This window comes from Oncorhynchus nerka, linkage group LG9a (genome assembly GCF_034236695.1).
Source record: "Oncorhynchus nerka isolate Pitt River linkage group LG9a, Oner_Uvic_2.0, whole genome shotgun sequence".
NCBI classification, from domain to species: domain Eukaryota; kingdom Metazoa; phylum Chordata; class Actinopteri; order Salmoniformes; family Salmonidae; genus Oncorhynchus; species Oncorhynchus nerka.
This window is the reverse complement of record NC_088404.1, coordinates 49173937-49197031: the sequence shown is the minus strand read 5'-3', so window position 1 is coordinate 49197031 and position 23095 is coordinate 49173937. Positions and strand designations below refer to the sequence as shown.

Below are 23095 nucleotides of genomic sequence, written 5' to 3'. Positions count from 1 at the left end.
ACATTGCAGCTACACCCAATCAGCTGCAACTACTCTGAAAGAACACAATGTACACAGGAAAGGCCCAATAACTGGGTGTTACGTCTTTATTTGATTAATTCATATCTTCACATACAAAAACGTAAAAAATAGGTCATGTTTAAATAGGGAGATTCAACAGGGCAATCAACACAAAAAATGCACTTAACTAGTCATAGATTCAACTGACACACAATTTAAAAAACTAAACTTTGAATACTGTGATAAAATCATTTATAATAAATTATACCAGCGTGAGAGAAGTTCATTGTCTCCTTGCCTCATTTTCAGGCAAAATATAATTTGACATAGTTTGTTATTATATAAGAATACTTCTAAACCTATGAAAGCACAGTGCAATTAATCTCAGCAGATAATTTACAGTATAATAAGATTTGTACAGGCACACACACACACTCACAGTTAAGAAGGTAAGAAAGAGCATCAGTGACATCTACAGATAAACCAAAAAATGAAAGTCATTGTCCACAAAGCGGCACTGCGGGCTGCCTATCCTTTCTTTGGATTGGTGGATACATCTCATTATTTTTTGAATATTCGATGAGGTTACTAACGTCAACCGCCTGTAAGTCAATGGAGAGAGCTGCTACGCTACTAGCCTCATACTATGAATATGCATAGCCTTCTCGAGACAACTTCAATAGAAAGTGTTTGTTCTCAAAGCTGCTGGGATGTCACATGCCCTACTTATATCCGTACACTTGTAACAAATTAAGCATTAGAAAACTTATATTCAATCAAATAAACCTCATTTAGCAAATAAACCATACATTTTTTCGTTGAACAAATTCGACACTCTCTCATTGACCTCCATACAAAAACTCATTGATTGGTGTGCAAAACAATGAAAAAACGCCACCTGCTGGAGGGAGACAGATTTTCTTCTGAGTTGGGACTCTCTCTTCCCCTTCCTCTCTCGATCTACTAACAAGGTTGTATAGTGATGGAAGGCTGCCCTCAACTGGTCAAAGTGAGTAGTACATTGAGTTTATTCTACAAACTGCCTGTTCATGAAGGGACTTGTAATCTACTGTTGTTCTCCAGTCGGAGGTTAGACCCTTCAACTGATCTTGAAAGAGACAGTGGGGAGGCAGTTTCTCACAGTCAACCGTGTACTGTGAAACAACAGGGAAATGACAGCTAGCGTTTAACAACAGTAACCAGCTAACTCCCTCACACAGTTTACATGCTTGAATGGCATTAGAATCTCTAGAGGGTTGTGAAATGGGTATTCAAGGACCTCTCTAAGGACCTACCTAAACGCAAAATCAGTTTTACCTTCTTGAATTTGGGAGATACAAGGATGTGGACATCAGAATGTAAAAAAAAAAAGGATTATTGGGTGATTCTAGAAATGTAATATGTCATCTGTTCTGTCCTACTTTTTCCATGGTACCAGGGCACAGATCCAACAGCCTTCTGCAGAGCGTTGATCTCAACATAGCGGCTGAGGATCAGGGAGGTGCCAGTGCCCACCACGACCTCACAGCCACCTTTACACAGTGTACGTCCCCAACACTAATTCTGCCAATGACGCTCAACTATTTAGTTAGGGAAACAGAATATAGTAGAGCAGTTGTTTTTAAGAAGTTTGATCATGCACATAAAGTTGATCTCTCAAGTGGGTGTGGGATAGGGGTAAAAACAGAAGCCTTTTAGTCTTTATATAAAGGAAACTAGAGAGACAAATTGCACTTTGTGGGCCACAGATACTGAGGTCTCCATTGGGAAAGAGGTATTCTGACGTCAATGGAACAGAAGAGAGATCATATTGTGATATAGGGTAGAGCAAAAGGGATCAGCAAGGATGATGTTTTAAAACTATGTCATCTGTCACTGGCAAAAATTAATTTCTCCTCCATTTCAAACTTACTGTGTATGTATCCTGGCTGAGATACCTAGTTACACTTCCAGTCCATAATACATTGAATAGTCTCTTCCATCCTTGAACTATATAGGGTTCTTTGGTTTGTCCCCATAGGGCAGGGGTGTCATAGGGGAACCCATTTTGGTGGTATGTAGAACCCTTTGCAGAGGGTTTTACCGAGAATCCTCTATTTTGGTTTCTTCATAGAACCCCCTGTAAATTATTCTATATAGAACCCTCTATGAATGGTTCTGCCTAGAACCCCCTATAAATGGTTCCCCTGAGAACATTTTTATATTTGAAGGGTTCTTCGTAGAACCCTCTATGAACGGTTCCACCAGCCTTATTAGCCTTTATAATTAGACTTTTTATGACAATGCATTACAAATATCATAATACATATATTTGAGGTCCTAGTTATACCCTAACACAGTGATGTTAGGAAACTCCAGGTTTCCAGGCTACATCAGACCTGCATGTCACATTATGCTGGCTTGCAAAGTGATGTGTAATTTCTATTGGAATCCAGCCAGAGTGAGGATATCCAACAATTGGAATTAATCACCCTCAACCTGCATTCAGAATGACTACCAGTGAAAGGAGTAACGGGTGCAATAAATCCAACTACTAACAGATTGGATTATTTTAGAAAAATGTGTGTTATTTATCTTTGTGTGTAGATTAATATTAATCAACAAATGAATGTACATGCAATAAGAAAGATATTGAAACGAACTATTCTGAAAATCAACCAGCACTAGAGTATGCTGGGAAATATAATAATGATGGGTGTGGTTCTGTGTTTTACTTTACACAGAGTAAATATGACAAAAGCACACTCAACTCTGGTTATGAACACTAACACTGTGGTTCTTTTACACCTGTGAGTGTCAAGTTAATTTAACTCCTGAATCAACACTATACATGTTACAGTGAAAAATCAACACTTGGTAAAACTGGCCAATTCGCTGTGTAACATACAATACACAGCTGGTTCACTTATTCCATTTTATTCTCCTACTCTCAGCTGAATAAAATCACAGAAAAGAATCATTTGAAAGACATAAATCCTGTCAAAAATATCCATATCCACTATGTCTACTGTTTATGTAAAATGATCAAGGGAATACCAGATACATGCACACATGTTCCCATACAGGTAGAGTTTAAAACATTCTCAAACCTCTATTTTTTACACTGTCAGATTACTCACTCCTGATGTTAAAGTTCAAACACTGAGGTAAACACTAATGCTCGGTCACTATTTCAAATAAAGGACAAAAATACGATAAAAAATCTTATTCAGATTCAGAAGGGTTCTATGTAGAACCCTTCTTACCTTCCAAATGATCTTTCTTGCATTCCAAAGAATCATCAAATAATCCTTTCTTCAAAAAACAGTTCTTAGGATGATACAAGTTCTAGGTAGAACCCTTTGCCTTACAAAGATCCCTCATCTCCCCAAAAAGGGTTCTTCAGATAAAAACTGTTCTTGGTAGAACCCTATCCCTCTGCAAAGAACCCTTTTGGAATCATTTTTTTTTCTAATAGTGAAGTATTGGCATGAATCATGTCACTCAGACAAGAAATCGGCCTTGAGTTTCAACTCTTTTAGCTCTCTCTTTCTCTGAACCGTATATCAATTTACTCCAAATATCATGGCTATGTAAGATTTCTATAGTCTGAGAAAATGCTACACGTGTACAGTATATGATGAGAGACAGCACATGACATTAACGATGGAGGGTTTGATCCAGTATCAAAGGTCACCCTGAACATTTGAGGTGGGTTTTCCAGACTCTCCATAAAACTGAGCCTGGAAAAACAATCATATTCAGGATGAACAAGAGATATCAAAACCAATGCATAATGGGTAAAGTATTACTTGAGTTACTGTGCATAAGGCAGTTACTGTGACCTTAACTGTCCATAAGCTCAAAAATCATACTTCTCTCAAATGTTGTGAACACATTTGTTTAAATACCTGTTAGTGACCATTTCTCCGTTGTCAACAGCATGATCAAAAAAACATAATAATGTAATTTGTCAAATGCGCAGGTCTAGACCTACAGTGAAATGCTTACTTACAAGCCCTTAACTAACAATGTGGATTTAAGAGATAAGAATAACAAATAATTAAAGAGTAGCAGTAAATAACAATAGTAGGGCTATATACAGGGGGTACCGATACAGAGTCAATGTGTCAATGTGCGGATGGCACCGGTGTCGAGGTAATTATGTGCATGCAGGTAGAGTTATTAAAGTGGCTATGCACAGACAACAACAGAGAGTAGCAGCAGCATCGAGGGTGGGGGGGTGCAAATAGTCTGAGTAGCCATTTGATTAGCTGTTCAGGAGTCTTATGGCTTGGGGCTAGAAGTTGTTTAGAAGCCTCTTGGACCTAGACTTGGCGCTCCGGTACCGCTTCCCCTACGGTAGCAGAGAGAACAATCTATGACTAGGGTGGCTGGAGTCTTTGACAATTTTTAGGGCCATCCTCTGACACTGCCTGGTATAGAGGTCCTGGATAGCTGGAAGCTAGGCCACGGTGATGTACTGGGCCGTACGCACTACCCTCTGTAATCATTGCAGTCGGAGTTCGAGAGGTTGCCATACCAGGCAGTCATGCAATCCGTCAGGATGCTCTCGATGGTGCAGCTGTAAAACCGTGTGAGGATCAGTCTCCTGAGGGGGAATAGGTTTTGTCGTGTGCTTGGACCATGTTAGTTTGTTGGTGATGTGGATGCCAAGGAACGTGAAGCTCTCAACCTGCTCCACTACAGCCCCGTCGATGAGAATGGGGGAGTTCTCGGTCCTCCTTTTCCTGTAGTCCACAATCATCTCCTTTGTCTTGATCACGTTGAGGGGAGGTTATTGTCCTGTCACCACATGGTCAGGTCTCTGAACTCTTCCCTATAGGCTATCTCATCGTTGTCTGTGATCAGGCCTACTACTGTTGTATCATCTGCAAACTTAATGATGGTGTTGGAGTCGTGCCTGGCCGTGCAGTCATGAGGGAACAGGGAGTGCAGCAGGGGACTGAGCACGCACCCCTTACCACCTGAGGGTGGCCCGTCAGGAAGTCCAGGATCCAGTGGCAGAGGGAGGTGTTTAGTCCCAGGGTCCTGAGAGTAGTGATGAGCTTTGAGGTCACTATGGTGTTGAACGCTGAACTGTAGTCAATGAATAGCATTCTCACATAGGTGTTCCTTTTGTCCAGGTGGGAAAGGGCAGTTTGGAGTGCATTAGAGATTGCATCATCTGTGGATCTGTTGGGGTGGTATGCAAATTGGAGTGGGTCTAGGGTTTCTGGGATTATGGTGTTGATGTGAGCCATGACCAGCTTTTCAAAACATTTCATGGTAACAGACGTGAGTGCTACGGGTCAGTAGTCATTTAGGCAGGTTACCTTAGTATTCTTGGGTACAGGGACTATGGTGGTCTGCTTGAAACATGTTGGTATTACAGACTCAGACAAAGAGAGGTTGAAAATGCCAGTGAAGATGCTTGCTAGTTGGTCAGCGCATGCTCTGAGTACACGTCCTGGTAATACGTCTGGCCCAGTGGCCTTGTGTATGTTGACCTGTTTAAAGGTCTTACTCACATTGGGTGCGGAGAGCGTGATCACACAGTCGTGCGGAACAGCTGATGCTCTCATGCGTGTTTCAGTGTTACTTCACTCGAAGCGAGCATAGAAGTTAATCAGCTCGTCTGGTAGGCTTGTGTCACTGGGCAGCCCTTGGCTGTGCTTCCCTTTGTAGTCTGTAATAGTTTGCAAGCCGTGCTACATCCGACGAGCATCGGAGCTGGTGTAGTACGATTCGATCTTCGTCTTGTATTGACGCTTTGCCTGTTTGATGGTTCGTCGGATTTCTTATAAGCTTCCGGGTTAGAGTCCCCGCTCCTTGAAAGCGGCAGCTCTACCCTTTAGCTCAGTGCGCATGTTGCCTGTAGTCCATGGCTTCTGGTTGGCGTATGTACGACCACTTTTTTATAGACCGAGTCACTGGTGCTGGAATCAGGAGGATAGAGTTATGGTCAGATTTGCCAAATGGAGGGCGAGGGAGAGCTTTGTACGAGTCTCTGTGTGTGGATTCAAGGTGGTCTAGAATTGTTTTCCTTCTGGTTGCACATTTAACATGCTGATAGAAATGAGATAAAACTGATTTAAGTTTCCCTGCATTAAAGTTCCTGACCACTAGGAGCGCCGCCTCTGGATGAGCGTTTTCCTGTTTGCTTTTGTGGGAATACAGCTCACTGAGTGCGTTTTTAGTGCCAGCCTCGGTCTGTGGTGGTATCTAGACAGCTATGAAAAATACAGATGGATGAAAACAGATTAATGAAAACTCTCTATAGATAAACTCTCTAGGTAGATAGTGTGGTCTACAGCTTATCATGAGATACTCTACCTCAGGCAAGCTAATTCCTGAGACTTCCTTAGATATCTTGCACCAGCTATTGTTTACACATATGCATAGGCCCCCGCCTCGTGTCTTACCAGAGGCTGCTGCTCTGTGCTGCCGATAGAGTGTATAACCCACCAGCTGAAAGATAAGATATTTCAATTTTTGATGTCCCGTTGGTAGGATATACCTGCTTTCAGTTCATCACATAAATTTTCCAGCGATTGAACGGTAGCTAGCAGAACGGAAGGCAAGGGCAGATTAGCCACTCGTCACCTGATCCTCACAAGGCATCCTGATCTTTTTCCGCAAAACCTATGTTTCCTTTTCCAGCGAATCACGTGGATCCGGGCCTGGTCAGGTTTCCATAGTATCCCTCGCGTCCGACTCCTTGTCCAATTTGAAGTCAGTAATCCCAGTTCTGATGACCAGAAGCTCGTTTTGGTCATAAGAGATGGTAGCAGCAACATTATGTAACAAAACAAGTAACGAACAATGTGAAAAAACAAACATAATTGTATGGTTGGTTAAGAGCCGATAAGACGGCAGCCCTACCTTCCGGCGCCATCTTTTACTTATCATTACACAGCTGCACCTTGTGCTGGGGACAATAAAATGCCCCTCTAAAATGTGCAGTTTTGTCACACAACACAATGCCAGAGATGTCTCAAGTTTTGAGGAAGGGTGTAATTGACATGCTGACTGCTGGAATGTCCAACAGAGTCGTTGCCAGAGAACGTAATGTTAATTTCTATACTATAAGCCGCCTCCAATATCGTTTTATAAAATTGTGCAGTAAGTCCAACCGGCCTCACAACCGCAGACCACATGTAACCACGCCAGCCCAGGACCTCCACATCCGGCTTCTTCACCTGCGGGATCGTCTAAGCCAAGCCACCCGGACAGCTGATGAAACTGAGGAATATTTCCGCCTGTAATAAAGCTCTTGTGGGGAAAAACTCATTCTGATTGGCTATGCCTGGCTCTCAAGTGGGTTGGCATATGCCCTCCCAAGCCCATCCATGGCTGTGCCCCTGGCCAGTCAGTTAAATTGACTGATATGAACTGTAACTCAGAAAAATCTATGAAACTGTTGCATTTATACTTTGGTTCAGGATAGTTCCTTTGCTGGGCTCACCTTCATCGTCGTCAAAGGTGTTGCTGTAGGAATCAAGGAATAGATGACAGAAATCCCTTTCAAACAGTCAAACATAGATTGCCTCAAGGTCTTGAACTTTGTGAAGGGAAAACTGGATAGCAAAACAAACAGAAATGGTACACAGGATGCTATAAGGATCTCCACAGTGCCCCTAGGACCTGTCGAGCCTTACGAACAAAAAAGGTCCTTAGACTACTAATAATGGTTCAAGCAGTATCATTTTACCATGATTTGCAGAAATCTTATCTTTGTCACTACATAATTCATATATAATTCCTGCATAATATAGGCACTGTCCAGTTGCTAACCAGACATGACTAATGCAGTTAATGGTACACTCCATTGATGTTTTATGAATTAACTAGTATTTTATTTTTTAACCTTTATTTAACTACACAAGTCAGTTAAGAACAAATTCTTATTTACAATGACAGCCTACACCGGCCAAACAAGGGCCAATTGTGTGCCGCCCTATGGGGCTCCCAATCACGGCAGGATATGATACAGCCTGGATTCGAACCACGGACTGTAACATATCTACTTTGTATCTTACTGTAAACGAGTGACTCAGACATCAAGCTGCTAATACACAGAGATTTCAAATCTTTATTTTTAATTAATTAATTTGTTGTTTATGCAAATTCTGATGGCTTTTCTACCACTTCTGTGGTGTTCGACTGTAAAGGATCCATACACCGGACACAGTCTCTCCTGAGAGGTGTTCATTGCACATCATTGGTTACATTGGTTGCTATTTACCGGTCATTCCTGTCACACATCACATGACTTACCTGAGGCTAATTCACAGGTTCAAATATTGGAGTTATGGTCATTCTTATTTACGAAGGCTATATGCACCGCACCACCTGAGGAAAATTGTGTCAATCAGAATGCATTATGTGCTGCTCTTGGAGTTTATTCACTTTTTGTAGTTTGTAAAAATGAAATAATCAAGATTAAAGGAATATTTAAATATTTTTTTACACAACAATCTGTTCAAGCAGTTGGTTCATTGACATACTGAAGGTGGCAGCTGTTGTATGAATGATAAAAATGCTGGTGAGGTAAAATAAAACTCGAGACAAAAAGCATACAAGAAAGCTTCCATCCAAAAATGTAACAGAAAAATACCCAAACATACATCTTCTTCCCTTCGGTCTGCCATCCATCATGACATTGCAGTGAACCCCTCCATGTGATACAGGCCATCGAGGCAGAGGATGTGCGGCCGTACCAAGTTAAGGATGGGGCTACGAGGGGCTCCGGCCAGGCAAAAGGCCTCATCCACAAGCAGTCCCCAGCCTCGTAGAGTCTTCAGGGCGCTGGCACACACATCCCTGGAGCTCCATACTGTCATCAGTCCGGTGCAGAGGGGGCTTCCCTCCAACCCAAACCTCCTCCTCATCTCTCCCATCAATACGGCAAACTCTTTCACGGAACCCTTGAGTACAAACAGCAATACTTTAATTTAGTGAAAGCGAGTAATTAATCCAACTCACATATAGTAAGTGCATTATCAATGGAAACCCATACAGTATTATATACACTGCTAAAAATAAAAGTGCTTTGCAGTTCTAAATAGAACCTTTTTGAAGGCCATATGAAGTAAGCCGTTGAACCCGTTTTGGTTCTACATAGTCATGTCTTCTAGAAGGATAGGACAGGTATGTTGTTATAGGACGACTACTGTACCTTTGCAGTTTTGAAGCCCTGCAGCTGGGTCTCGGTGAAGCCCTGTTCTCTTAAGCCATGCAGCATCTCCTCTGAGGATCCAATCACGTCTCCCGAGAACACCACTTTGAGCTGATCCTCTGTCTGATGATGTGGGTCTGTCTGACGGTACAGTAGGGCTGCTGGAACACCTGACGCAATGTCCAAAGAAACAGGGGAATTTAACAGTTGGTTTGAGGGAAAGAATGTGTGTGTGTGTGAGAGTGAGTGAGTGAGTGAGGGCGGTATTTAATTAAAACCTTTACGATAACAAATGCTCACCCAATTAAGGTTAGTTTCTGAGTGAATGTAAGACTTCGAAACACCATACCTTTTTGTAAGGCCTTGCACACATCATTAGTATCCGTTGACAGGAACAGTTTCACATTTTTTGATTGCAGGCTCTCAATGGAATCCTCCTTGTTGCAGAAGCAAAATCTGCCAATATCAAGACCTTTTGGGGAGTACAAGAAATACAAAATAGTGATTAATCTTACATGCAGTACATACCCCTATTGTAGGCCTAATTCGGAGTGTATGCCGTACCATAATGTTTTGCACTGGCAATGATCCGTGAGTGTTTTTCTTCGCTGTCATTGGACAGCAGAATCACATCGAACAGCAATGTCTCATCAGAGTTCAAGGTCAGCAGTCTTTCATTCACTACCTGGATGGCCTGATGACGATGAAAGCATACAAAACCATAAAAATATAGTAAGGGCAACTATATTTCTGTAAAGACTGTCATTCCATTTCTATGTGCATAACACTTTTAAATGACACTTCATAATACTGAGGATGAAAGCATGCAAAACCATAAAAATATAGTAAGGCCAACTATATTTCTGTAAGACTGTAATTCCAGTTCTATGTGCATAACACTTTTAAATGACATTTCGTAATACTGCTACCTGTGCATACATTATGGTTGCTTAAAACAATGAATATTCACCTTCATGAAAGGAAAAGCATCTCCCTTTCTCAAAGGTTCTGTTGCTCCATGGACTTGCTCAACTTCTGGGTCAAAAATTGCGTCTGATGACACTGCAACAACCACAGCCTGAGCTGCGTCTCTCTAGAGACAGACATAAACATTCAACAGCAGTGCTCAAACAAGTCGTTTTTCTGTTGACGATTATGAAAATACAGTTTTGCCGCAGGATATCTGACATGTCTCACCTGCTTGACATCCGGGTTGCGCACCATTGAATCCATCTTGCTTGATAAAGCAGTTTGAAAGATAATAGTTTGAAAAGTAATAACGCAAACAATCTCCAAACTCTAAAGTTTCTTCACCATGAAAACGAAAGTACAAAGCCAATTGACTTTCAGGAATACTTTAGAATGCATTTGGTCTTGCAAAATGGTCTATTTGAATAGGCTATAATGACAAACTTCCACATATGTTGAACAGATTATGCAGCATAAAGAACCATTTGAAACCAGTAGCCTGCGAGTGCCTAAACGAGTACCGTAAAATTGCCCTCCCTTTCTACAGTGTTTTTCCGTTAAAAAAAACATCTCAGATATTTATCCAATACTGCCACCCCCTGTACAGGAGTAGTAGGACTAGCAGAACTCCACAAATTGAGATTATGTTGTTTATTTGTCATGGCAACCATATTTATAAATTGCATATTTATAAAACCAAGAGGACTCAAAAACTTGCAGCATAAATACAAAGTAGTCAGATGTGTGTAATTTGAATACAGGAACGTAATGGGATAAATATAAATAGTTAATGAGATGATAGGAGCGGTGACTATTCACTCATGGAGGGACGGACGGTTGTCACTTTGCACAGTGGTGTAACAGAACCGTTGTTTATGCTAATTCATATGTAAATGAAAATGCTTCTGTTTACTCTTGCTTTTCCTCCAAGATGTTATTTGATACTATGCTATTACCCCATGTGTATAAATAATTTCCAGACTATTGTACTATATCTTAGTCAATCGAATGTCTCTCCTCTTCTAATCCTGAGATGGAGCCAAGCATTCCAATGTTGTGTGACACACAAACACTGCGTGCCCGTACGCACACACACACAAGCACACTGTGTGGTGTCACTGTGTGTACATGAGTTGTTGTAGTCACTGCCTCTGTCACATGTGTTAGGGTATACATCAAAGTGTCCTACAGTGGAGGCTGGTGGGAGGAGCTACAGGAGGACCCGGCTCATTGTAATGGCTGGAATAGAATCAATCGAACGGAATCGAACACAGATTTTGATACGTTTGACGTGTTTGATACCGTTCCGTCGATTCCATTCCAGTCATTGCAATGAGCCCATCCTCCCATAGCTCATCCCATCAGCCTCCACTGGTTTCCTACCGTACCTGTCTACAAGTTGTAACAAAATAGAGGAAAGGGATGATTGGGATCAGCACACATCACTGGAATAACAAGTTCTGGAAACAAATGTATCTGTTATTATTGCACAAAAAGTTAAGTCAAGCAATATACCATTGTAATATTTACACATTTAAAAGAAACCCACTCAAGCCTCTCCAAAATGTGCTTATCACGTGACTGTCTAACAGACATGATTTTTTGAGTAATATAGTCAAAACCACGGGTGGTTCATTCTGGAAACGTCTTTGTTGTGTTACTCATTAGGTATACTGACACATGCATCAACTCTGTCAATAGATGACCTAAATGTGTGTTTGTAATGTGCAAACACTGTATGGCTGAAGATTGAGTACTGAAACACTACAGAAAGATGTGTTTAAACCAGAATACACAGCTTATTGTGTTGTTTAATACTAGTAATATACACACCTGAAACATAGGTTACTCAACATTTTTATTCTAAATGAAACTGTGATACTGTAGTTGGAACAATATTGAAGGCTACAGCCTAACTAAGTTGGCCTTTATCTACTTAGCAATGAACTATGCAAAATGCATAATGGTATAATATTTATCTTCCCCATGTGATCACGTCTTCTTCTCACTGATCAACACTTCATACAGAACGTTTATGGGCTGGTCCAGCCACTTTCAGACTTTCAGGGCAAAGTGACTTCCTTCCCCTCATTTGTTGTTATCCTGTAACTCCCTTTTGCTGGAGAACTGCATGGATGAAGGATAGAGGAATACAGTCTTCAAGTAGGCTACGGTAATAAAGGTACAAACTGCACTGGTCCTGAAAGTGAGTGTTAACTCTGTGCTTACATATTCCTTTTCCTATATTGTAAAACTTGATGCTGTCAGAATATAGGTATCTATTGATAATGTGTTTTTTGGGGATATTGTATGGTTGTTGGTTGTGTTCATGGGAACAAAGACTCAAGCTCTTGTGAGACAAGCTCTTGTGGTACTTTGTCTTTCCACTTTTGTTCTAACGCTCAATTAATGTGAACTGTATTTACTGCACGGCAAATTCTCCAGGGTTAAATAAACACTGAGAGTATTACATTTAACACTGTTCCAGTGTCTATACGGGTCCACACTTTTCAGTGTTAAATTAACACACTGCTTAGTTTAAAGCCTTATTTGCATATTTCCCAAAGTGCTTTTCAATGAATTGTAGAGTTACCACCCGTGACTGTATTGCTTACTGAAGGAGACATGTTTGCTGCATTCATTCAGTTTCAGTTGTGTGGACTTCACCAAGTGAGATCCTAAGTAAATATGTTATCATTAAAATGTCATTCCTTAAAACAATATAATATGTATTTCATAAGGCCTTATTTTGAGGTCCTAATTTTAACCTAGTTTTAACCTCAAACTCATGGTTTACAGGCCACATCGGGTCTGCAAGTCACATTATGCTGGCCATTGTGGGGTATCCAACATTTAGAATTTTTATTCACCCGCAACCTGCATTCAGAATGATTGCCAGGGTCAGGAAGACTAAGATATGAGACTACCTAAAGCATCTAAACTGGAACAACCATTTTAGTAATGGTGCAATAAATTAAGTAGCACATTGGTTTATCAATGTCCCTGCAAAAACATAGATATTGAAACAAACAATTCGAAAAATCAACCCACAAAAGAGCATTCTGGGATATATGATACTGATGGGTGTGGTTTTGGTTCAACACTGGTTGTTAACACCAACACGGGGGTTAACACCAATGAGTGTTAATTTAAAACTTACATAGTTAATTTAACTCCTGCATCAAATCTAGAAATGTTACACTGAAAAATCAACACTAGGTAATACTGGCCAATTTGCCATGTACATGTAAAGAAAAGTAATTCCCTGTGCTATGGCCATTTTGTCTCACATAATGTTATCAGGGTGTGCAGCACACCCTCTTTTGATGGGCTACTGCCTGTGTGGAGCTGTCAGCACTCAACTCTGCAGTTGTTTAACAATGGTTATGGCTAAGTATCCGCTCCCTGTCACGGCAACCAAGTTTTTGCAAGCAGAGGCATAATGTTTTTAAAGAATGGATGTTAAGAAAGAATGGGTGGGGGCTTAACATGAGTTTGAAAATAGTTTCAACATCAAAGCTATGAAAATTATTAGTGCTTTATGTCACCAGAAGAGGTTGCTGTGGAGCAACAGTACAGTAGCTGTGTTAAAGTAGCAGTTGCTGTCAGCAGACACAGTAACAACCTGAGCCATGAATTACCCAAATTGCTTTTCCTCATAGCCTGTTTTTGCTGTTTCCTCTTGATTCTAGGTCTCAGCTATTCACCCTATACATATACCATGTTTCCTTAAACCCCATTAGCAAACGGCAAAATAACCCCTACCGCGACTTAATAACAAAGCTACTGCCAGCCCCACTAACGCCGCTGCTGCACAAGATTCACTGTAAGTAACCACCTAACTGCCCACACCTCTTCCACCACTCCCCACCCCCACCACATCTCTCCCTCCATCTATCTTTCCACCCCCTCTCTTCTTCTGACACTCCCCCTCCACACACACTCAGTCATGAGTGGGCACCCCTACGCTGCCCCCCATCTGTCCCACTTTCAACAGACATAGCCGAGTAGAGCAGCCTGCCTGCCTGGGCACCTGTTTCTATGTGACATATCTAATTCCAAATTCCACTTCAAGCGCACATTTTTTAGCTCTCAATTTTCACTTGTTATATACGTTCATATCTCCTGCTGGCTGTACTCTTTGCTGCATGATTCAGATGTGTGAGACTACTTGACTACACTGACTCCCAGGACTTGGCAGCTAGGGGCTGCTGCTGTCAAATAAATGCAGGCAAATGTTTTCAAAAAGCTCTCCATTTCAACTTGTTACAAGTTGATCTCTCCTTAATCTTTCTGGCTGTGCTCTTGCCTCATGCTTCAGAAGTGTGTCATAATGAGACAAACTGCTGTCTTTTCTCTCACGCAGTGCCAAGATGGGCCATTTACACCATCTTTGCCGTCATCGTCTTGCTGTTTTTGGTGTGTATTATTTGGCTCTTTGTGAAATACTGCTGCAAGAGCAAGAAAAAGAGAAAGAACAACCCAGACCATCAGATCAATCTACAAGGGGTGACTGGTTCCACGACTACATCGCTAGTAAGTAAAGGTAGTAGTAGTAGTACTAGCTTGGTGTTCGTGGGATAACTCAGAGCGTCTGCTCCATTCTATCCATTTCTTCTTGCTTGGATTGGTCGCCGTTGTGGAGTGAAGTAGAGGTGTAGCATTAGCTCCTTATGTACAGTACCAGTCAAAAGTTCTACTCATTCAAGAGTTTCTCTTTATTCTTTTCACTATTTTCTACATTGTAGAATAATAGTGAATGCATCAAAACTATGAAATAACACATATGGAATCAAGTAGTATCCAAAAAAGTATTAAACAAATCAAAATACTGTATTTTAGATTCTTCAAAGTATCCACCCTTTGCCTTGATGACAGCTTTGCACACTCTTGGCATTCTCTCAGACAGCTTCATGAGGAATGCTTTTTCAACCGTCTTGAAGGAGTTCCCACATATGCTGCGTACTTCTTGGCTGCTTTTCCTTCATTCTGCGGTCCAACTCATCCTAAAGCAATTGGGTTGAGGTTGGGTGATTGTGGAGACCAGGGCATCTGATGCTACACCATCACTCTCCTTCTTGGTCAAATAGCCCTTACACAGCCTGGATGTGTGTTTTAGGTCATTGTCCTGTTGAAAACAAACAATAGTCCCACGAAGCGCAAACCAGATAGGATGGTGTATCGCTGCAGAATGCTGTGGTAGCCATGCTGGTTAAGTGTGCATTGAATTCTAAATAAATCACAGACAGTGTCACCAACAAAGCACCCCCTACACCATCACACCTCCTCCTCCATGCTTCACGGTGGGAACCACACTTGCGGATATTATCCAAAAATCTCAAATTTAGATTTATCAGACCAAAGGACAGATTTCCACCGGTCTAATGTCCATTGTTCATGCTTATTGGCCTAAGCAAGTCTCTTCTTCTTATTGGTGTCCTTTAGTAGTGGTTCCTTTGCAGCAATTCGATCATGAAGGCCTGATTCACTCAGTCTCCTTTGAACAGTTGATGTTGATATGTGAATGTTACTTGAACTCTGTGAAGTAAGGGCTGCAATCTGAGGTGGAGTTAACTCTAATGAACTTATCCTCTGCAGCAGAGGTAACTCTGAGTCTTTCTTTCCTGTGGCGGTCCTCATGAGAGCTAGTTTCATCATAGTGCTTGACGATCTTTGCGACTGACTTTCATGTCTTAAAGTAATGATAGACTGTCGTTTCTCTTTGCTTAGTTGAGCTGCTCTTGCCATAATATGGACTTGGTCTTTTACCAAATAGGGCAATCTTCTGTACACCACCCCTACCTTGTCACAACACAACTGATTGGCTCAAATGCATTAAGAAGGAAAGAAATTCCACAAATTCCCATTAAAAAGGTGCACCTGTTAATTGAAATGCATTCCAGGTAACTTCCTCATGAAGCTGGTTGAGAGAATGCCAATAGTGTGCTAAGCTGTCATCAAGGCAAAGGGTGGCTACTTTGAAGTTCAAATATAAAATATATTTTGATTTGTTCAAGTCTTACTACATGATTTTGCTTACTACCTTATTCCCTATGTGTTATTTCATAGTTTTGATGTCTTCACTTTTATTCTACAATGTAGGAAACAGGACAAATAAAGAAAAACCCTTGAATGCGTAGGTGTATCCAAACTTTTGACTGGCACTGTATGTTAGGATGGGCCACTGCTTGAGGGATTGTGTAGCCGATGAATGTGAATGGCTGGTTCGAGCTATGACAGTGTTCTTGATGGGCAGGTTCAACCTGCCTCGGATGATGCAAACTACGGCTCAGCTAAAAACCGTGGAAGACTACTCTACTCTCTGGAATACAAGGCACAAGAGGTTAGTTAGTCTTTTGAACTTGTAACTTTATCAAAACACCCTAGCCACCACAAGCCAACATCTCATTTCAAAATCATGGGCAATAATTTGGACTTAGTCCCCACTTTTCTGCTATAACAGCCTTTGCTCTTCTGGGAAGGCTTTCCACTGCTTTCCACTGCTTCCATTCAGCCACAAGCGCATTAGTGAGGTCAGTCACTGATGTTGGGAGATTAGGTCTGGCTTGCAGAGAACGCGTTCTCGCAGAGAATCAACGCTTGGCATTGCTCATCGTGATCTTAGGCTTGTGTGCGGATTCTTTGCCATGGAAACCCAATTCATGAAGCTCCCGATTAACAGTTAATGTGCTGACATTGCTTCCAGAAGCAGTTTGGAAGTCGGTAGTGAGTGTTGCAAACGAGGACAGACGATTTTTACGCGCTTCAGCACTCAGCATTCCCGTTCTATGAGCTTGTGTGGCCTACCACTTCAACGGCTGACCCCGTTGTTGCTCCTAGAGGTTTCCACTTTACAATAACAGTATTTACAATGGACCGGGGCAGCCTTAACAGGGCAGACTTTTGATGAACTGGCTTGTTGGAAAGGTAGCATCCTATGACAGTGCCACATTGAAAGTCACTGAGCTCTACAATAAGGCCATTTTACTGCCAATGTTTGTCTATGGAGATTGCATGGCTGTGTGTTAGATTTTATACACCTGTCAGCAACGAGTGTGGCTGAAATAGCCGAGTCCACTAATTTGAAGGGGTTTCCACATACTTTTTTATATACAGTATTTTGTATGAATTATTACACATTACAAGAGAGAAATGTCTGATTTTTCAAAATGTCACTTAAGTATACTTCAGTGTGTCTTTATGTTTATACCATACAGTAATTGGAATTACAGTGATCTTGCATGTGTGTGTGGCCCATGTGTGTCTTCCCCTACTGTCTTTGACTCTCCTGCCATCACTCATCCCCTGCAGCTGACAGTGGGGATTAAACAGGCTACAGCACTGCCAGCTATGGACCTGGGAGGCACCTCTGACCCCTATGTTAAAGTCTACATCACCCCCAACAAGTCAAATACATTCGAGACTAAGGTCTACAGGAAAACCCTTAACCCCATTTTCAATGAACACTTCACATTTGAGGTATTAGATTGATATTCCTATTGTATGTTTTATATGTTTAAGAGCTTTTTAGCCAGGCTATTGTTTCATACACAATGTTAGTGAGTCTGTGTCTCTGCCCCATTCTTCAATCTCATCTGACTGTCTTGTGTCCAGATTGACAAAGCTGAGCTCAATGAGTCCACCCTAGTCATGAAGGTGTTCGACTTCGATAGGTTCTCCAAACATGACATCATCGGGGAGCTGAGGCTGCAGCTCGGAACCATCGACTGGAATCATGTGATCGAGGAGTGGAAAAACCTTAGTGAACCCTCCAAGTCTGAGGTTAGAATGTGACCCAAGTCTGAGGTCAGGATGTGACTTGATTTTTGGACCGGTCATAATGCTGATACAAGAACAGGAAGCAAGATGTGTAATTGTAGTCTACCTCTTTAGTCTACCTCTACCTAATTTTCCTTGAGATAATATTGGCTTACATACTGTATTTCCACCTGGTTGTTCATGTCGTTTCTGGTTACCTTCTGTGATTACAGGATATCATTCTGGGGGAGATCTGCTTCTCATTGCGTTACGTCCCGACCACCAGCAAACTGACTGTTGTCATCCTGGAAGCCAAGAACCTAAAGAGTATGGATTTAGGGGGCTCATCAGGTAGGTCCAAGCCCTGGCTCTCTGAGAGGAAGACTGAATGGTTGTTTTTGTGAAGAGTTATGATTAGCCTGGAATCCAGACCGGTTTTGTGCTGAAATTCCACTCCTTGTACTAATCGTCACATGCCAAACATATAACATGGAGTAACAAGGAGTGGACTGTTACAAAACAGGTCTGGATTCCAGGCTAAATTATGAATATTACAAATAATACTACAGGATTATTGTGGCCAGTTTCGATTATTACAAATAATACTGGATGCTCAAACTACATTCTACTGTCATTCATGTACACTGTAGATCCCTATGTAAAAGTACAGCTAGCCCTGGACAAGAAGAAGTGGAAGAGAAAGAAGACATCTGTTAAAAAGTGCACACAAAATCCCTACTTCAACGAATCTTTTACATTTGTGGTGTCATTTGAACAAATTCAAGTAAGTATGATCGTATCTCAGGATATGGCTAAGATGATGCATTTTTGGCTCTCATTTATATGGTAATTTATGGTATTATCAACAGTTATATACTCAGAAACGTTTACCGAAGCATACTGTAAATGATGGTGCATTGTGGGAAAATGTTATAGGCTGGGACATAATTGCTGTATTTAGAATGGAATTCCATTCCACCCCATAGAATACAGTACTGTACTGGACCTTTGGAGGGTCAAAAACCTTTTGACCACTAGTGGGTGCATGGTATTGCTGTTTCTGGCTCATTATTCTATTTTGAGTTGTGCCTTTTAAGAGGCTAACCTCTTGCACCCATGAGTGAGAATGCTGTACCAATTCAACTCATATGTGGTTATGGTGCCCCATCAATTTAAAATGTCTAGGGGTCAGATTGGAGCTGCAGCAAGTCTTAAACCTTAAAAGGGGGCTGAACTTCCTGTTTGAGCCTCGGTTTCAATTCTCCTCATTATGTAATTCGACTGAGAATGAGATTTGTGTATCTCTGATGTGGGTATCTCGTGAGAAGCGTCTGTTCTTTCACTCTACAAAACAGTGCACAGTTACAGTCACTGACATTTCCAGATAACTTGAAACAGTTTAACCAGGTCTTGTGTTTGGAAGTAGCCTAGACTAGCTAGCAAACTAGCCAACGTCTTTAGCCGGCTGGTGTGCGACCTGTGGAAAAATTGGTTTGACTTTGGATTGCCTATCTGTGGGGATAGTTGACTGATCGTCCCTAACACAGGAGGTTGGTGGTACCTTAAATGGGGAGGATGGGCTCATAGTAATGGCTGGAATGGAGTCAATGGAATGGTATCGAATTCATCAAACACATGGTTTCCATGTGTTTGACACCATTCCCTTCACTACATTCAAGCCATTATTATGAGCAGTCCTCCCATCAACAGCCTCCTGTGGTCCCTAACTTACCCATAGGGATAATGAATGTCAAACCAAATTGACCATGGGCATTCATGATCGGGACTGGTGCAGCTGCGCTCCGAATTGACGATTACTTAGGTGCTGCCAGCTGTGGGCATGTGGGCACGATTGAAATAAATGAAACCCAAGGAAAACACCACTGAATAACGTAAGGTGACATTTAGTTTTTCCTGTCGTAACACATCGTGGTTTGACAGGTACCCCTCATTCCGTGACATACACTTTTTTTCTAATTATCTCAAAAATCTGTATTTTAGACGATGCTGACTTTATGACCAAAATGATCCTATTTACACTTTGTGGTCTATTGTGACAGTAGAATAAATGTTTCGGACTAATATCGATGCCACATAGGCCGTTATTGCCTTCAGTTGCTCTTTAAGTGTTTGAGCATTTTGCCATTTCATTTTGGTCCGTTTTGCAGTAACTGCCATTTTGGAAGCCTATAAAGGTCCAATCCATCTGTTTTTATGTCAATATTAAATCATTTCTGGGTAACAATTGTGTACCTTACTGTGATTGTTAACAATTAAAATGGTAAAAAAAAGACACAACAATAGCTTCTTAGCAAATAGCAATTTCTCAAGCAAGAATTTTGCGAGAACTGTCTGGAAGTGGTCTGAGTGGGGAGGGGAAAACTGAAAACCAGCTGTTATTGGGGTATGAGTGGGGAGGGGTTTGGAACTTTGTTTCTTATTGGTCTATTAACTAATTTACCACCTGGTGATGTCACTATGCAAGACAAAACTCCCTCCCACCAAAACAAGCGGAGATTTTCAGGTGGTCTTTTCAAACAGCTTTTACACTAAAAGGGCATCATCATAATTTTCACGATTTCACAGTATTATTCCAACCTAGTTAGGAAATATATACAAAACACAGAAAAAGTGTTTGACTGCACTGGACCTTTAAGGCCTCTAGAAGTACAAGTGATATAAAACACAAAAATGCATTAATATGCTGTAATGTTTAACACTTTACCTAGCAGCCAACCTGCTTGTACCAATCCCTTACAATTACAGTAAAATACTGTGAAATACAAACCCCTCCCTTCAATGAATTTCCTTCATCCATTCATTCCTTCAGATTACGGTAACATGTACTTTTTTCTACAGTAAAGTACAGTCAACTTTACAGTATTGTAACGTATGTCTATCACAGTACTTGGTTTGATTATTTATTTATAGTAGAGTAGGTGTACTGTAATATGAAATATAGAATGTTACTTGCCACTGAGCTGCCTGTAAATTACTGTCAAATTAGCAGCAACCCGTTTACAGTGCGATATAAACAAATACACTTTTAAAGAATATAACTTAAAAATGCCTCGAGCTGAGTTCAACTGTTGTACCCCAATCAGAACCCAAAATACACTGAGTAAACAAAATATGAGTATTGAGTTTCACCCCCTTTTTCCCTCAGAACAGCCTCAATTCATCGGGGCATGGACTCTATAAGGTGTCGAAAGCGTTCCATAGGGATGCTGGCCCATGTTTACTCCAATGCTTCCCACACTTGTGTCAAGTTGGCTGGATGTCCTTTGGGTAGTGGACCATTCTTGATACAAACGTGAAACTGTTTTAAAAAACCTAGCAGCATTGCACTTCTTTACACGCTTAAACCTGGATTCACCTGGTCAGTATATGTCACGGAAAGACCAGGTGTTGCTAATGTTTTGTACACAGTGTATAAGCTTGTTTTACTCCACAAATTGTAAACGATTTAATTGTAAACAAACACTGTATAGCATCAAAGCATGGTTAAACTATAATTTTGGTATAATGGATGGTCAGTCCTTGCATCCATAGCTCTGTCTATAAATTTGAGAGTGGTTATATATATATTCAACCCCATTCCTCAGCTGTTAACCAAAACCAATATTGTTTGTACTGCAGATTGCCCCTTTAAACAAAAAGGTGATGGGACCTCCTCTGTAGTACAGTTTACAGTGACTGTTGTCTGCTATTGCTCCCTCCAGAGGCTTCAGCTGGTGATTTCCGTGTGGGACCATGACAAGTTTACCAGGAACGATGCTATTGGGAAGATCTTCCTGGGTTGTGATGCGACAGGGAACCAGCAGAGGCACTGGGCAGACATGCTGTCCAACCCCCGTAAGCCTGTGGCCCAGTGGCACAACCTGTTTTCCAGTGAACAGGTGGACTCCATTCTCGAACTCAAACACTCAGTCAGGATCCCCTTCATTAATAAGAACTTTTGAGAAAACTTAGACTTGCTTGCCAGACTCATGGCACTCCAGCGACTGTGGGAAGAGGCTAGAAATAACCAACTTCCTCCCTCTACTTCACTTAGCTAATAGCAGCTTGGAGGCTCGAGCACTTTTAAATGCTGATAAAATATTCCAATATGCATGCTGGACATCCGGATTTAAATAGTTGCAATTTTTATAGACATGTTATGGAATACATACGTGATAGGTCCAGTTAAGAATAGGAAAATAATCTATTTTCTATGTAGCCCATTGTTTATTGGTTTTATACTCAAGTTGAATATAGCATTACAGTCAAACCTAAATGTTACACAGACAGAATGACTAGCATACAAAAAGACTCCATGGCCTGGGAGAGCATACTGTAGGCTCACCCACTTGGGAGCGAGGCACACACACTGGGAAGTCAGGCCCAGCCAATCAGATTGCGTTTTTCCCAACAAAAGGGCTTTATTATTCATCAGCTGTCCTGGTGGCTGGTCTCCGATGATCCCGCAGGTAAAGAAGCCGAATGTATGGAGGTCCTGGGCTGGTGCGTTACACGTGGTCTGCGGTTGTGAGGCCAGTTGAATGTACCACCAATTTATTTGAAAACCCATGTTGGAGGCGACTTATGGTAGAGAAATGTACATTAAATTCTCTGGCAACAACTCTGGTGGACATTCCTGCAGTCAACATGCCAATTGCACGCTCCCTCAAATTTTGTAGCATTGTGTTGTGTGACAAAACTCCACATTCTAGAATGGCCTTTTATTCTCCCCAGCACAAGGTGCAGCTGTTTAATCAGCTTCTCGATATGCCACACTTGTCAGGTAGATGGATTATCTTGGCAAAGGAGAAATTATCACCAACAGAGATGCAAACACGTGTGCACAACATTTGAGAGAAATAAGCTTTTTGTGCATATGAAACATTTCTGGGATCTTTTATTTCAGCTCATGAAACAACGGACAAATACTTTACATGTTGTATTTATACTCTTAATTAATGGAAATATGCAATAAATCCATGTATGGCTTCTCATTTCCACAACCGTCTAACTGACTGTGTCTGATTGAATTTCAGGTGATAATATCATGTGCCTTACCGTGGCTCAATTAGCCTGAGTTCAGCAGCCTCCTCTCTCCCAAATGACACAGGGTTGGGGCAGTGGGAAATCAGGGAGCCACAGCAGTGTCAGCCTATAGGACCTTATGATACCTCATTAACAGGGATGAAAACAACAGATCAAGGGCTT

General features: G+C 41.4%; 2 protein-coding genes across 2 annotated transcripts; one reads left to right on the top strand and one right to left on the bottom strand.

Annotated features, from left to right (window-relative positions):
- Nucleotides 1-8054: 8054 nt before the first annotated feature.
- On the bottom strand, nucleotides 8055-10595 carry LOC115134790 (cytosolic 5'-nucleotidase 1A). The gene is made up of 7 exons (XM_029668987.2): nucleotides 10358-10595; nucleotides 10131-10253; nucleotides 9725-9854; nucleotides 9510-9632; nucleotides 9161-9330; nucleotides 8610-8909; nucleotides 8055-8334 (listed from the first exon to the last, which is right to left on the bottom strand). The coding sequence occupies exons 1-6, from the start codon at nucleotides 10391-10393 to the stop codon at nucleotides 8637-8639; spliced, it is 855 nt and encodes a 284-aa protein (XP_029524847.1). The 5' UTR covers nucleotides 10394-10595; the 3' UTR covers nucleotides 8055-8334; nucleotides 8610-8636.
- A 1651-nt stretch (nucleotides 10596-12246) lies between these two features.
- Nucleotides 12247-22892, top strand: LOC115134789 (synaptotagmin-1-like). The gene is made up of 8 exons (XM_029668985.2): nucleotides 12247-12335; nucleotides 14496-14665; nucleotides 16386-16472; nucleotides 17441-17608; nucleotides 17744-17911; nucleotides 18121-18238; nucleotides 18538-18671; nucleotides 21610-22892. Coding segments are annotated over exons 1-8 (1086 nt in total). The 5' UTR covers nucleotides 12247-12334; the 3' UTR covers nucleotides 21850-22892.
- Nucleotides 22893-23095: the final 203 nt, after the last annotated feature.